This window comes from Balaenoptera physalus, assembly GCF_965194825.1.
Source record: "Balaenoptera physalus genome assembly, chromosome: 4".
NCBI classification, from domain to species: domain Eukaryota; kingdom Metazoa; phylum Chordata; class Mammalia; order Artiodactyla; family Balaenopteridae; genus Balaenoptera; species Balaenoptera physalus.
Window position 1 is genome coordinate 42785750 of NC_138891.1, and position 15022 is coordinate 42800771.

At 34.7% G+C, this 15022-nt stretch overlaps 1 protein-coding gene across 3 annotated transcripts in view; it reads left to right on the top strand.

The window, feature by feature from the left end:
- NMD3 (NMD3 ribosome export adaptor) overlaps nucleotides 1-13924 on the top strand; it is a 138324-nt gene extending 124400 nt beyond the window's left edge. For all 3 annotated transcript variants that reach the window (XM_082458413.1, XM_082458414.1, XM_082458415.1), the window contains 6 exons: nucleotides 2915-3060; nucleotides 8727-8839; nucleotides 9646-9718; nucleotides 10991-11097; nucleotides 12022-12092; nucleotides 12545-13924. In XM_082458413.1, the coding sequence (XP_082314539.1) occupies nucleotides 2915-3060; nucleotides 8727-8839; nucleotides 9646-9718; nucleotides 10991-11097; nucleotides 12022-12092; nucleotides 12545-12675 (641 nt within the window). In that variant the 3' untranslated portion in view covers nucleotides 12676-13924. The remainder of the gene's footprint in view (nucleotides 1-2914; nucleotides 3061-8726; nucleotides 8840-9645; nucleotides 9719-10990; nucleotides 11098-12021; nucleotides 12093-12544) is intronic.
- Nucleotides 13925-15022: the final 1098 nt, after the last annotated feature.

Genomic DNA, 15022 nt, shown 5'->3' on the forward strand with positions numbered 1-15022 from the left:
TTGTCCATTTTATTGGCATATAGTTGCTTGCAGTAATCTCATGATCCTTTGTATTTCTGCAGTGACAGTTGTTACTTCTCCTTTTTCATTTCTAGTTCTATTGATTTGAGTCTTCTCTCTTTTTTTCTAGATGAGTCTGGCTAATGGTTTATCAATTTTGTTTATCTTTGCAAAGAAGCAGCTTTTAGTTTTATTGATGTTTGCTGTCGTTTCCTTCATTTCTTTTTTATTTATTTCTGATCGGATCTTTATGAGTTCTTTCCTTCTAACATTGGGGTTTTTTTTGTTCTTCTTTCTCTAATTGCTTTAGGTGTAAGGTTAGGTTGTTTATTTGAGATGTTTCTTGTTTCTTAAGGTAGGATTGTATTACTGTAAACTTCCCTCTTAGAACTGCTTTTGCTGCATCCCATAGATTTTGGGTGGTCGTGTCTTCATTGTCATTTGTTTCTAGGTATTTTTTGATTTCCTCTTTGATTTCTTCAGTGATCTCTTGGTTATTAAGTAGTGTATTGTTTAGCCTCCATGTGTTTCTATTTTTTATAGATTTTTTTCCTGTAATTGACATCTAGTCTCATAACGTTGTGGTCAGAAAAGATACTTGATATGATTTTAGTTTTCTTAAATTTACCAAGGCTTGGTTTGTGACCCAAGATATGATCTATCCTGGAGAATGTTCCATGAACACTTGAGAAGAAAGTGTATTCTGTTGTTTTTGGATGGAATATCCCATAAATATCAATTAAGTCCATCTCGTTTAATGTATCATTTAAAGCTTGTGTTTCCTTATTTATTTTCATTTTGGGTGATCTGTCCATTGGTGAAAGTGAGGTGTTAAAGTCCCCTACTATGATTGTGTTACTGTCAGTTTCCCCTTTTATGGCTGTTAACATTTGCCTTATGTATTGAGGTGCTCCTGTGTTGGGTGCATAAATATTTACAATTGTTATATCTTCTTCTTGGATCGATCCCTTGATCATTATGTAGTGTCCTTCTTTGTCTCGTGTAATAGTCTTTATTTTGTTGTCTATTTTGTCTGATATGAGAATTGCTACTCCAGCTTTCTTTTGATTTCCCATTTGCATGGAATATCTTTTTTCATCCCCTCACTTTCAGTCTGTATGTGTCCCTAGGTCTGAAGTGGGTCTCTTGTAGACAGCATATATACGGGTCTTGTTTTTGTATCCATTCAGCCAGTGTATGTCTTTTGGTTGGAGCATTTAATCCGTTTACATTTAAGGTAATTATCGATATGTATGTTCCTATGACCATTTTCTTAATTGTTTCGGGTTTGTTATTGTAGGTCTTTTCCTTCTCTTGTGTTTCCTGTGCAGAGAAGTTCCTTAGCATTTGTTGTAAAGCTGGTTTGGTGGTGCTGAATTCTCTTTTAGCTTTTGCTTGTCTGTAAAGGTTTTAATTTCTCCGTCGAATCTGAGATCCTTGCTGGGTATAGTAATCTTGGTTGTAGGTTTTTCCGTTTCATCACTTTAAATATGTCCTGCCACTCCCTTCTGGCTTGCAGAGTTTCTGCTGAAAGATCAGCTGTTTACCTTATGAGGATTCTGTATGTTATTTGTTGTTTTTCCCTTGGTGCTTTTAATATTTTTTATTTATATTTAATTTTTGATAGTTTGATTAATATGTGTCTTGGAGTGTCTCTCCTTGGATTTATCCTGTATGGGACCCTCCTTGGATTTATCCTGTATGGGACCTTCCTGGACTGGGTTGACTATTTCTTTTCCCATATTAGGGAAGTTTTCAACTGTAATCTCTTCAAATATTTTCTCAGTCCCTTTCTTTTTCTCTTCTTCTTCTGGGACCCCTATAATTCGAATGTTGTTGCATTTAATGTTGTCCCAGAGGTCTCTGAGCCTGTCCTCAATTCTTTGCATTCTTTTTTCTTTATTCTGCTCTGCAGTAGTTATTTCCACTGTTTTATCTTCCAGGTCACTTATCTGTTCTTATGCCTCAGTTTTTCTGCTATTGATTCCTTCGAGAGAATTTTTAATTTCATTTATTGTATTGTTCATCATTGTTTGTTTGCTCTTTAGTTCTTCTAGGTCCGTGTTAAACATTTCTTGTATTTTCTCTGTTCTCTTTCCAAGATTTTGGATCATCTTTACTATCATTACTCTGAACTTTTTTTTCAGGTAGACTGCCTATTTCCTCTTCATTTGTTTGGTCTGGTGGGTTTTTACCTTGCTCCTTCATCTGCTGTGTGTTACTCTGTCTTCTTGTTTTGCTTAACTTACTGTATTTGGGGTCTCCTTTTCGCAGGCTGCAGGTTCGTAGTTCCCGTTGTTTTTGGTGTCTGCCCCCAGTGGCTAAGGTTGGTCCAGTGGGTTGTGTAGGCTTCCTGGTGGAGGGCACTGGTGCCTGTGTTCTGGTGGATGAAGCTGGATATTGTCCAGGGCAGTGCTGCGTCTGGGGTGTGTTTTGGGGTGCCTGTTACCTTATTATGATTTTAGGCAGCCTCTGCTAATGGGTGGGGTTGTGTTCCTGTCTTGCTAGTTGTTTGGCATAGGGTGTCCAGCACTGTAGCTTGCTGGTCGTTGAGTCGAGCTGGGTCTTAGCGTTGAGATGGAGATCTCTGAGAGAGTTTTCGCCATTTGATATTACGTGGAGTCGGGAGGTTTCTGGTGGACCAATGTCCTGAACTCGGGTCTCCCACCTCAGAGTCACAGACCTGACACCCGGCCGGAGCACCAAGACCCTGTCAGCCACATGGCTTCTGGGGCCGCCAATGTAGGTGAAAGTATAGGTGGAGTCTGAGTATCTGAAATCCACCTCATGGGTTGCTGCTGCTGAAACCCTGGAAGCGGGCTCGGACACTCTGGGCATTCACCTGGCACTGCATTTGATGGCTTTTGAAATACTTCAGTTCTTTTGTTCTTTAATGCTCTTTGTTTATTCTTAGTTGCAGATATTGATGGCAACACTTTTTGGAGTCATCCTTTCAATAGTTTATGCCATCCCAAACAGCTAGAGGAGTTTATTGTTATGGAATGCAGCATAGTCCGAGATCTAAAACGCAATGCAGGTGCTGGAATGATATCAAAAAAGGTAAGTTCCATCCTGCTTACTTCTCCCTAGCCCCCAACTTACTGTTTTAGTGTCCCTCTCTCTTTTTTTTGTATCTTTATTTTTTAAATTTGTTGGTAATTCCAAAATGTGGTTCCGAAGAAGCTAACCAGCACATTCAGTTAAAAATGCATTCTGTGTTTGTATGCCATTTGCTTTTAACGTGTGGTCATTGTGGTGAAAACTATCAGACTTACACTATCTAGTAAGTTAACTTTTTCTCTTTAATATTGGAAAAATTAAAAAAATACTATTATGAAAAAGCATTTCCTTTCCTTTTGTACAGAAAGACCAAATGACAAGCTTAACCCTCTCTTGCTTTTTAAAAAATTTCAAATATTTTGAATTAAATATATATATCATCAGTAAATACTGAATACTTTAATAATCATCTCTAAAACATAGAAACATTTTCTGTATAATCAAAGTACTATCATACATATAAACTGCATAGTTTGCCAGATTTCCTTATTTGTCCCAAAGTGCCTTTTATGGTTTGTTCAAACCAGTGTCTAGTTGGGGACTGTATATTGAATGTGAATATTGTACCTCTTAAATATTTAATAACAGCCCCCCCCTTTTTTTTCTAATTCATTTTTTTATGATACCAACTTCCTAATGCAACTAAGGCATTTATTTATCTTGTGGATCTAGTCTTATTGTTTCCTCATGATGTCATTTAACTTGCTTTGTAATCTCTTATAGTTCCTTTAAACTGGAAAATGGATCTAAAGTCTTATTTAAGTTTAGGTTAATTTTTTTTTTGGCAGAACATTTCAGAGGTGATGCTATGTACCTTTTATGATATATCAAGAGGCAAGTAATGTTTGACTGTTTATCTGATAGCCAGGTCTCTCCATTGTAATTTATGAATTCTTTTCCTTTTGCTACTACCCTGCCTCCCTTCTTCCTTCCTCCCTCCCTCCCTCCCTCCCTCTCAGATCACCTCAAATGTAGCCAGTAGGAGCCCCTTCAGAATAGTTTCTATTTCCTTCAAAAAATTTTTTTTTAATGACTTACTTTTTTTAGAGCACTTTCAGGTTCACAGCAAAATTAAGAGGAGGTAAAAGATTTCCTGTATACTCCTTGCCTCCACACATGCATAGCCTCCGCCATTATCAAATGCCCTTCTCCTGCCAAAAGAGTGGTACATTTGTTACAATTGATGAATCTACATCGACACAGTATAATCACCCAATGTCCATATTCTACATTAGGATTCCCTCTTGGTATTGTACTTTCTATGGGTTTGGACAAATGTATAGTGACATGTATCCATCACTATGATATCATGCCGGATATTTTCACTGCCCTTAAAATCCTCCGTGCTCTGCCTGTTCATCCTTCCCTCACTCCTAACCCCTGGCAATCACTGATTTTTTTTTTTTGATACTGTCTGTATCGTTTTGCCTTTTCCAGAGTGTCATATAATTGGACTCATACAGTCTTTTCATATTGGCTTTCACTTAGTAATGTGCATTTAAATTTTCTCCATGTATTTTCACGGCTTAATAGCTCTTTTTTTTTTAAGTGCCAAATAATATTGTTTTGATGTGCCACAGTTTACTCATTCACTGACTGAAGAACATATTGGTTGCTTCCAAGTTTTGGCAGTTATCAATAAAGTTGCTATAAACATTCTTTTGCATGTTTTTGTGTGGACATGGGTTTTCAGCTTCTTTGTGTAAATACCAAGCAGCATGTTTGTTGGATCATTTGGTAAGAGTATGTTTAGTTTTGTAAGAAACTGCCAAACTGTCTTCCATAGTGGTGGCATCATCTTGCATTTCCACCAATAACGTGTGAGAGTTCCTGTTGCTCCACATCTTTACCAACATTTGATGTCAGGATTTTGGATTTGTCAGTGTTTAGGGCCTTCCTAATAGGTATATAGTAGTATCTCATTGTCATTTTAATTTGTATTTCCCTGATGACACATGATGAGGAGTATTTTCTCATGCTTATTTGCCATCTGTATGTCTGTTTCGGTGAGGTGTCTGTTAAGGTCTTTGACCCATTTTTTAATCAAGTTGTTTTCTTATTTTTGAGTTTTAAGAGTTATTTGTATATTTTGGTTAAAAGTCCTTTATCAGATATGTTTTTTGCAAATATTTTCTCCCAGTGTGGTTTATCATCTTATTCTCTTGACATTGTCTTTCATAGAGCAGAAGTTTCTAATTTTAATGAAGTCCAGGTTATCAACTATTCTTTCATGGATCCTGCCTTTGTTACTGTATTGAAAAAGTCATTGCCAAACCCAAGTTCAGCTAGATTTTCTCCTTTGTTATCTTCTAGGAGTTTTATAGTTGTGTGTTGTACACTTAGGTCTATGATCCATTTTGAGTTAATTTTTGTGAAGGGTGTGAGGTTTGTGTCCAGATTGACTTTTTTTTGTGTGTGTGTGTGTGTCAATGTCCAGTTATTCTAGCACCATTAGTTGAAAAGACTGTCTTTGTTCCATTGTATTGCCTTTGCTCCCTTGTCAAAGATCAGTTGACTGTATTTATTTGGGTATATTTCTGGGCTCTCTTATTTTGTTCCATTGATGTATAATATTTGTTTATTCTTTTGTCAGTACCACACTGTCATGATTACTGTAGCATTATAGTAAGTCTTCAAGTTGGGTAGTGTCAGTCCTACAACTTTGTTCTTCTCCTTCAAAATTGTGTTGACTGTTCAGAATCTCTTGTCTCGGTATAACTTTAAAAGCAGTTGTCGATATCCACAGACTATCTTATTGGAATTTTTTTTAAATTGAAACATAGTTGACATACAACAGTATGTTATTTTCAGGTGTACTACACAAGTGATTTGATATTTTCATGCATTATGAAATGATCACCCTGATAAGTCTAGTTACCATCTGTCCCCATACAAAGTTATTACAGTATTGCTGACCATATTCCTTATGCTGTAATTATGCCTCTGTGGCTAAACTTGTTGGGATTTTGATTGGAATTGCATGAATCTGTAGGTCAAGTTGGGCAGAACGTACATCTTGACAGTATTGAGTTTTCCTGTCTGTGAACATGGAACATCTCTCTGTTTTAGTTCTTTGATTTTGTTCATCAGAGTTTTGTAGTTTTCCTCATACAGATCTTATACATATTTGGTTAGATTTACACCTAAGTATTTCATTTTTATAGGGGTGCTAATGTAAACGGTTTTTTTAAAATTCAAATTCCACTTTTTTATGTTGGTATATAGGGAAGTGACTTTCGTTTATAACCTTGTATCCTATAACCTTGCTATATTCTGGGAGCTCTTTGGTCCGTTTAAATTTTCTATGTAGATGACCATGTCATCTGCAAAGATAAGTTTATTTTTTCCTTTCCAATTTATTTACCTTTCATTTCCTTTTCTTATCTTTTGTATTAGCTAGGGTTTCCAGTAGGATATTGAAAATGAGTAGTGAGAGGGGACATTCTTGCCTTGTACCTGATCTTAGTGGGAAAGCTGCAAGTTTCTCACCATTAAGTATAATGTTAGGTTTAAGGTTTTTTTTTTTTTAATAGATATTCTTTATCAGGTGGAGAACTTCCCCTCTATTTCTAGTTTACTGAGAGGCTTTTTTTTTTTTTTATCATGAATGGGTGTTGGATTTTGTCAGATGCTTTTTCTTTATTGATATCATCATGTGATTTTTTTTCCTTTTTAACCTGTTGATATGATTGATGGGCTACATTAATTTGATTTTCACATGTTGAACCAGCCTTGCATACATGGGTTAAATCCCACTTGGTAATGGTGTACAGTTCTTTTATGTTTTGTTGAGGATTTTTGAATCTGTGTTCATGAGAGATTGGTCTGTAGATTACTTTCCTTGTAATGTCTTTGTCTGGTATTGGTTTTAAGGTAATGTTGACCTTGTAAATGAGTTAGGAAGTATTCCCTCTGTTTCTGCCTTCTGGAAAAGATTCTAGAGGAATGGTATAATTTCTACCTTAAATGTTTGCTAGAATTCACCAGTGAATCCATCAGGGCCTGGTGCTTTCTATTTTACTAATTATTGACTCAATTTCCTTAATAGATATAGGTCTATTCCTTTGTCCTTTTGACATGACTTTCCTAGTCTTTGAAAGCATCCTTACTTTGTGGGACAACACCACAACATTTAGGTGTTCCAAAATCACATTGTGTAATTCCTACCCCATATCTGAAATCAGGTGTTTCTTCAAGGATGTAAGTCTGATTTCTTCTACTATAAAATAGTATTTAGAGGCCCCCCCAAACTGTATACTAACAGTGCTCATTTCTATTGAGGTAATATTGTGTCTTGAGACAAAAAAAACTTCCGATAACTTGAGAAAATCAATGGGAATGGAAGAATTACTTTTCATATTTTTCTTTAAAATAGAAAATTTAATAATATGATTAAGAAAAAACGTTTAGGGCTTCCGTGGTGGTGCAGTGGTTAAGAATCCGCCTGCCAATGCAGGGGACACGGGTTCGAGCCCTGGCCTGGGAAGATCCCACATGCTGTGGAGCAACTGAGCCTGCGCTCTAGAGCCTGTGCTCTGCAACAAGAGAAGCCAAGACAATGAGAAGCCCGCGCACCGCAACGAAGAGTAGCCCCCGCTTGCCTCATCTAGAGAAAGCCCATGAGCAGCAACAAAGACTCAATACAGCCAAAAATAAAAACAAATTAATAAATAAATTTATTTAAAAAAAAAAAAGAACAAACGTTTATCATTTAACATTTAAGCACCACCACTTCCCCTCAGGCATATATAAAACTTTCTTTGCTTTCAAAATATGCATTTAGCTAGAATTTAGTGTTTCCCTGGTAATTCAATTTTTTTTTTCCAGTTTTTTCCTAAATCTGGGACCTGTCTGTTATTTCAGTTTCTTCCTCTCTCTCTATCTCTTCTTTTCACCTCTTTGAGATTCCTTAATTCTATCTATAATTCTTAGTATTTTGCTCTTGATCCCATTTTACTTGTTTCTGTTTTTGTTAGTAAAAGGTATTGGCATGTGCTATACTTCATTCAGCCGGGAAGTTTGAAATGTCAGTTAAAATTGCTTGTAAAATTCCATGTTGGAAAGGGACTTTAATGGTTTTCTGCTTTAAAAGTTCAAACTTGAGATGATGTTTCCATGGTAAATAGTTTAAAAAAAAGTTACACCTCAAAATAGTAGACATTGAAAAAACTGATGAAGATTTGGGTTCTGTTGTGGTAGTGGTGCTGCTGGGATTGCTAGATTATTTTCTCTGAAGCCTGATTTTTTTAACCTTATGTGTAAAACAAGGGGTTGCTTAAGATATTTTCTGGATTTAAGATTCCCCTACTTTTTTAGTTATTCTTTTTGCTCAGTCTGTGTTGGCCCATCTCCCTGTGAGAACATTTCTTTTGAAAATTCTACATATGTGTCTGTTTTTAGGTGACAATGTTAATGTTTTATAAAAGCCTTGAATAAAATCTTAACAAAAATATTTATTTTATGAATTACTTATGAGTCTTTTTCTGTACTCATAATTCAGTAATTTGTTAATTTTGACAGTGTTTCAGAGATCTGGAAAATAAAACAATTTCTGTCTTTAAAATGAAAATTGGAAAACCAAAATCAACATTGTATCTAACTTTTCTATGAGATGCTTTTTAAGTTATGCCTAGATTATTGAAGAGTTTATTTTCTTTCCTGTTAAGCATACCCTCGGGGAAGTCTGGGTACAGAAAACATCTGAAATGAATACAGATAAACAGTATTTTTGTCGCACTCATTTGGGACATCTTCTAAATCCTGGAGACCTGGTGTTGGGGTTTGTATTATTTTATAGTATTTTAAACTGCCGACTAGCGTTGCAGAGTTTCTCTGGGAGCCAGCAAAGCTATCTAAAATAAAGTTGTTTATCCTAAAAAGAATTTAAGAGTTCTTAGGAGCCATATAGCTCACTTTATTATTGATAACTAAATGAAATTATTGATTGGACAGAAGCCCATAGTTATTCCATTTTGGCCATTATCTTAGAGTCATTTATTACAAGATTTTGAGTAATTGAACCCTGAAGTAGTATGATCAGATTATGTTTGTAGTTTTTTGAGGGAGCAAGTAGTTTTTTATTATGCATATGCTGTTGTTAAAATATTTCACTTTTAAAATATGGCAGCTATACATGTAAGGGGTCTTTTTAGCCATAGGATAGTCCATTCTGATGCAGAGCTTATAAGCATGCCTTAAACATTATTTTTGCTCTTAGGGTTTCAGTTCCTTTTACTAGAGAATGAGGGGTGTTTTGTTTTTGTTGTCTATAAACTGAATGGAACCATGTAACTGAATCCTAATGTTAGACTGATATATAAGTCTGTTTTGCTTCTTTTACAAGAGTATAGTAAGGTGGACAATAATGGATGACATGTGAAACTGAGAGATAGAGTGCATTATTATCTTTACCAGGATCTGTAGAAGCCTGTTCACTGTATAGTACACTGCAAAACTTCTAAAGTGGGAAAGCGTATTAAATGTTTGATCTTAGGAGGAACTGTTAGGTGATCATCTATAAAATAAAAAGTTACATGGAAAGAGTAAGTGTTTTTGTCATTAAGTGTTTCATTGTTTTCATTTCAGGTTTGATTTGGCCAACTGTAACTTAAATGATGAGCATGCCAACAAAATGAAATCAGATAGAGTCCCAGATGTGGTAAGGCTTTAGATTTTCCTCTTTTTCATGTGTTGGAGACAATTGATGTAACTCTTATGGGTAAGATGCATGAGTTCACATTTTTGAAAGTAATCAATTTAGAGGTTTCTTTTGAAATTGCAGTTAAGGTATAATAGCAAAACCTTCATTTAAGATAATTCTTAGTGGATAATATCCAAGATTTATTGAGTTTTTTGGCTGCTCTTATAATCAAATTTTCATTCTGTCAGAATGCTTGATAGTATCTGTAGAGTAAAAATAAATTTGCAGCTAAAAATGATGACCTTTAGAATTTATTCCTGTTCATTCTTTTAGGCTCAGCTTATTTCATGTGTTGTTAAGAAGGCATTTAGAGTTAAAACCATCATTCAGGTTTGAATATAATTGTAGTTGAAAGTAATCTTCACAGTGTCAAGTCTTAGAAAAAAGAATGTTACTTCTGAAAAAAATCTGTTAAATTCTAACATGAGTTTATCAGAATCCTGAGCAACAGTGAATGTGAAATGTGAAAAGACCCTGTCTCCTGTTTGCTTAACTTAATCTTTTAAAATAAACATTGATCTCTTTAGCTGTGGGCAAAAATAAAGTCATGGTATAAGAAGGGCTCCCCTCCTCACCACCCAGTTGTGCTTTTATTAATTAATAAATTAGGAAATGAAAGCATGGTTTCGGGGTAAGTCTAAATAGGTATTTTTCAAAAAGGTCATAAGAGAAGATCAAAATGGTCTTACATAGATTTTATATTATAAAGTTATTTTCATTTATTCCACACTTTATTAAATTGTTCTAGGATATACAGTTGTGAAAATAGATATATAATTCTATAAGTGCTTATTCATAGGAATGAAAGGGAGAAAACATGTCTGCCTGTGATAATGTTTCAGAATGATTTATGTGAATGGTAGCTGAAAACTGAACTTTGGTATAAAGGAAGAAAAAAAACCACCAGAAACATGAAATTTTTGGTATAAAAAATTTTAATTTTCAGTCGCTGGAAAATTTCAGTTAATAAATTTTAACAGTTATACAAATAATGGCTAAATGCATTCTCATAAAATATTAAGTACTTTAATAAAAATGTTAGAAGTTCTCTTGACACCACTTCTTGATCCCTACTCCTTTCCCTTAAGGTATAACCACTGTCAAGACACTGTTTGGTGTCTTCCTGGCATTTCCATAAGCTTTCATTTTAAAAATTTTGTTGGATTTTGAGGTCCTGTTACCTAGTTCCCATTTTTTTTGTAACTTTGCAAATATTTCTCTTACTTTTAGGTGTTAATCAAGAAGAGCTATGACCGTACCAAACGTCAGCGTCGTAGAAACTGGAAACTGAAAGAGCTTGCAAGAGATAGAGAAAACATGGATACAGATGATGAAAGGTCCCATTTTCTTTATATTTTATATGTTGTCTCAAAGGAAATCCTTATGATAAATCTTCATGGTTTTTTTATCATAAAGAAATAGTCACCACACACTTGCTCCTTGCACTCAATATTAATTTTCTGTTCTTATCAATATGTTGTTTGGATCAGTATGAACAGATGTAATGACATTTAACACAGATTTAGTTATTATTTCCTGGGTTATGACCTGACAATTGCAGTGTTATTATTGATGATTCATTTGAAAATATAATGAGCAGTTACCTTGTGGATGTCAGAAATAACAAATGAGTACTTATGATTTAGTATAAAAAGAAAATAGCACATTGATATCAAACATGCTGTTTTTCAAACAACTTAAGGAGAAATGAAGATACTGTGTTCTAGAAAAGTTTATTGGATGATTAGAAAAGTGGCTTTAATGATGACATTAATGACACTGATGTATAAAAAAACGAAAAGTTTAAATAAAGTTGTGTCATGAAATGTGAGTGGGAAACAGCAATATTTCTAAAATATAGTCTCATAATTTAAAATACATATATATAAGTATATAATGTTAAATAGATATTGTAAGTACATATTTGACTATTTCATCTATAGTCTTAAAGTGTGTGTATTGCAACTTGGCCATACATTTTTTTGGGGGGAGGGTAAAGTATGAAGGGGTCTTCTTACTGTCTTATATTTAATGTCACCTATATTCAGGTGTGTATTTTTTTTAATAATGTGATTTTGAAAGAAAAGAATTTTTAAAAACCTGTCAGTATTTAATTAACATCCATATTTGACCTTCATTTACTATTTTTAAAGATTTTAATACTTGGAACACACTTATAATGCTGAAAATGAAGAAAACATTAACTTCATACTTTCTTGGTAAAGGTGAAATACCTTAAATGTTTCTTTACCCTTCTATAGGCAATACCAAGATTTCCTTGAAGATCTTGAAGAAGATGAGGCAATTAGAAAAAATGTGAACATTTATAGAGGTTGGTGAATTAGGAGTATTTGATTTAAGTTGTAGCTTCTGTAAATAAATATATTAACCCAGTATGAGTATTTTGGTATCTTAAACTCTGATTCCATAAATGACTTTTATCATGTGTTTTTAAAACTACTCTAAACATTTACCCACCCACCCCCAAAAAAATCCCAAACTTGCACAACAGTAAAACTTATTAAAATGTTGTTTACTATACCACATTTGATACCATTTGCATCCTAGCATGATCCCTCAATTTGCTGACCCCTATACAAGTGGATAGTTATTCATACATTTATGCAAGTTCAGTCATTCAATGCATATTTAAATGCCTGCTCTAGATATGATATAAGTGCTGTGGATATAATATGGTTAAATAATAGTAATGCTGCTGGGCGCAGGTATTTGCATATTTCCATAGTTGTATTTATTTGAAATCCTCTTTGTATTTTTTCTTAGATTCAACCATTCCTGTGGAAGGTGACACAGATGATGAAGGAGCACCTCAAATTAGTCTGGCTGAGATGCTTGAAGACCTTCACATTTCCCCAGATGCTACTGGTGAAGAAGGTGAATCGATGATGACATAATGAGATCATGTTGTAGGTGGTTTCCACATCCGTAGGCTCAGGATGTTGGACAAAATAATTTTTACTGTCTATTCTCTCTGTGCCTTCATATTGAGAGAAGAGAAATTTAGTTTTAAACCTGAATAAATATGACTATTTTGATTGTTCACTTGAAGCGCTGATAAAGGTTGATGGCTTTGAAGTTTTAGATTAAAAAATGCAGAATGTAATTATTACTGATATTTAGGCCATTTTACGTATGGAATTTTATTGGCTTGCTTTTTTATCAGACACTAGTATTTTCACATACTATAGCTCTGGGTTTAAAAGCTCACAAGTTGTGATTCCTTGGAGGTTACCTAAATCCTCAAGCAGAAAACAAGCTTTCACATCCTTTTTATATTGATTGCTTTAGTAGAAGAGCATATGAAGAATCATTTTTAATAGGAACTTGCCATGCACTTAGTCCACTTTAGATCATTTTTATGTCCTTGGGATAGAAAACTTGGGGTTCAGTTTATTGTTGGACATTCAGTAGGAAAGCTGTCTTTTTTATTTGTAATATTTCTTCAAAAGCTGTTAAGCTGGGGATTATCTTAATTTTCATTGCAGAAGAAAGTATATTTAAAATATTTGTAGATTTATAGCAAACAGTATTTAAAGGTTAAATAACAATTTGTACCTTTGTTGTTTTGGCTTGTGCCAGCAACTTAGTGAAGTAGCTGCTTATGTCATAAAAATGTCTTCCTATCACTTCATGGATTTTGCTTTTAAAATTTTGGTTTACAAATTGAGAACGAATTCCCTCTTTATAAGTTTCTATCACTGAACACATCACTTTCAAAAAGAGTATTAGAATCCAGCATATAGTTGATGAAATAATGAAAATTATCTTCATGCTTTATAAAAGCACGAATCAGATTTGAATGAGGAATGCCTTCCACATCCTTGAAGGAAAAGCATTGGCTTGGGTTTTAAAGTGTTCTGAAAATGAAGTATTAAGATCCTACTTCTATAAGCAAGATCAGACTTACTAAGCGCTAATTCATAAATTCTATATATACCACTATATAAGGAAATTGAGTAAGTGCTAAATGGAACATTTTCCTTTTTTTAAGATCAGACTCCATAATTCTGAAGTTTTGAATAAAGGCCTGTGCTTTCTAAAGTGGCTTCTGTCTGCATATTTAAAGTTTTTACCTGTGGTCTGTGTTTACCTCTTCTATGTCAAGACTTTAAAAAGCATGAAAATAAAAACGTTCTCCCCCTTTTTTGTGTCCTTGAAGTGATTATGTGGGTGTCATATTTAAATTTCATGCAGGTTTCTGAAGTAGAATTAATGTTATTTAAGTACTTGTCATATGACTTTCCCACTGAAAAATGTAATTTCTCACTCACCTTATTTAGTCTTACCTGTTTTCATGTTGTGTCTTTATGAGTAATGAAATCTGTTGGTTGAAAGAAGGCTGTGACAAGATGAGGGAATATAGCTAAAAGAAAAGCTGTTAGCCAAGAGTGCGCACAGTTATATAGCCTTGATAAATCTACCATTTTAGAGGATAATTTCCAGGCTTATGTCCCAGAGTTGATACAACTTGAGAATGCTGGTATTAATCAAAATAACAGGAACCTGATTTATAACCCAATTTATAAATATTCTAAGTCAGTATGATTGATTATTTTTTTGTGGCCAAATCTGCACTTGAAGCTGCTGTTTTATTGGCAAGAGGCACTTGATGAGCAAGGAAACAGTTGAGGGGAGAGAGTTGCTTGTGTGGTTAGATGTTTAACAGCATCAAGCTAATTCCTTGCTGCAGTGGAACCCAGAATTCCAGACTTTGTGCTAGAACACACTTCTCTGATCAGTTCTGAGTAAGTGCCAGGAGTTTTCCCATGACTCTTAAAATTTTAGTAAATGTGTTCATGTTGAGTCCCATCCTTTATTTTTTTTTTAATAAGTTTATTTATTTATTTTACTTACTTATTTTTGGCTGTGTTGGGTTCATTGCTGCACGCGGGCTTTCTCTAGTGGCAGCGAGCGGGGGCTGCTCTTCATTGCGGTGCGTGGGCTTCTCATTGCGATGGCTTCTCTTGTTGTGGAGCATGGGCTGTAGATGCGCGGGCTCAGTAATTGTGGCTTATGGGCTCTAGAGCTCAGGCTCAGTAGTTGTGGCGCACGGGCTTAGCTGCTCCGTGACATGTGGGATCTTCCCGGACCAGGGATCGAACCTGTGTCCCCTTCATTGGCAGGTGGATTCGTAACCACTGTGCCACCAGGGAAGTCCGATCCCATCCTTTAGATAACTTGATCTGGTATTTTTAGCCCAGAGTACGTTTACTATTAAAAATAATTTATTTTTAATTTTGA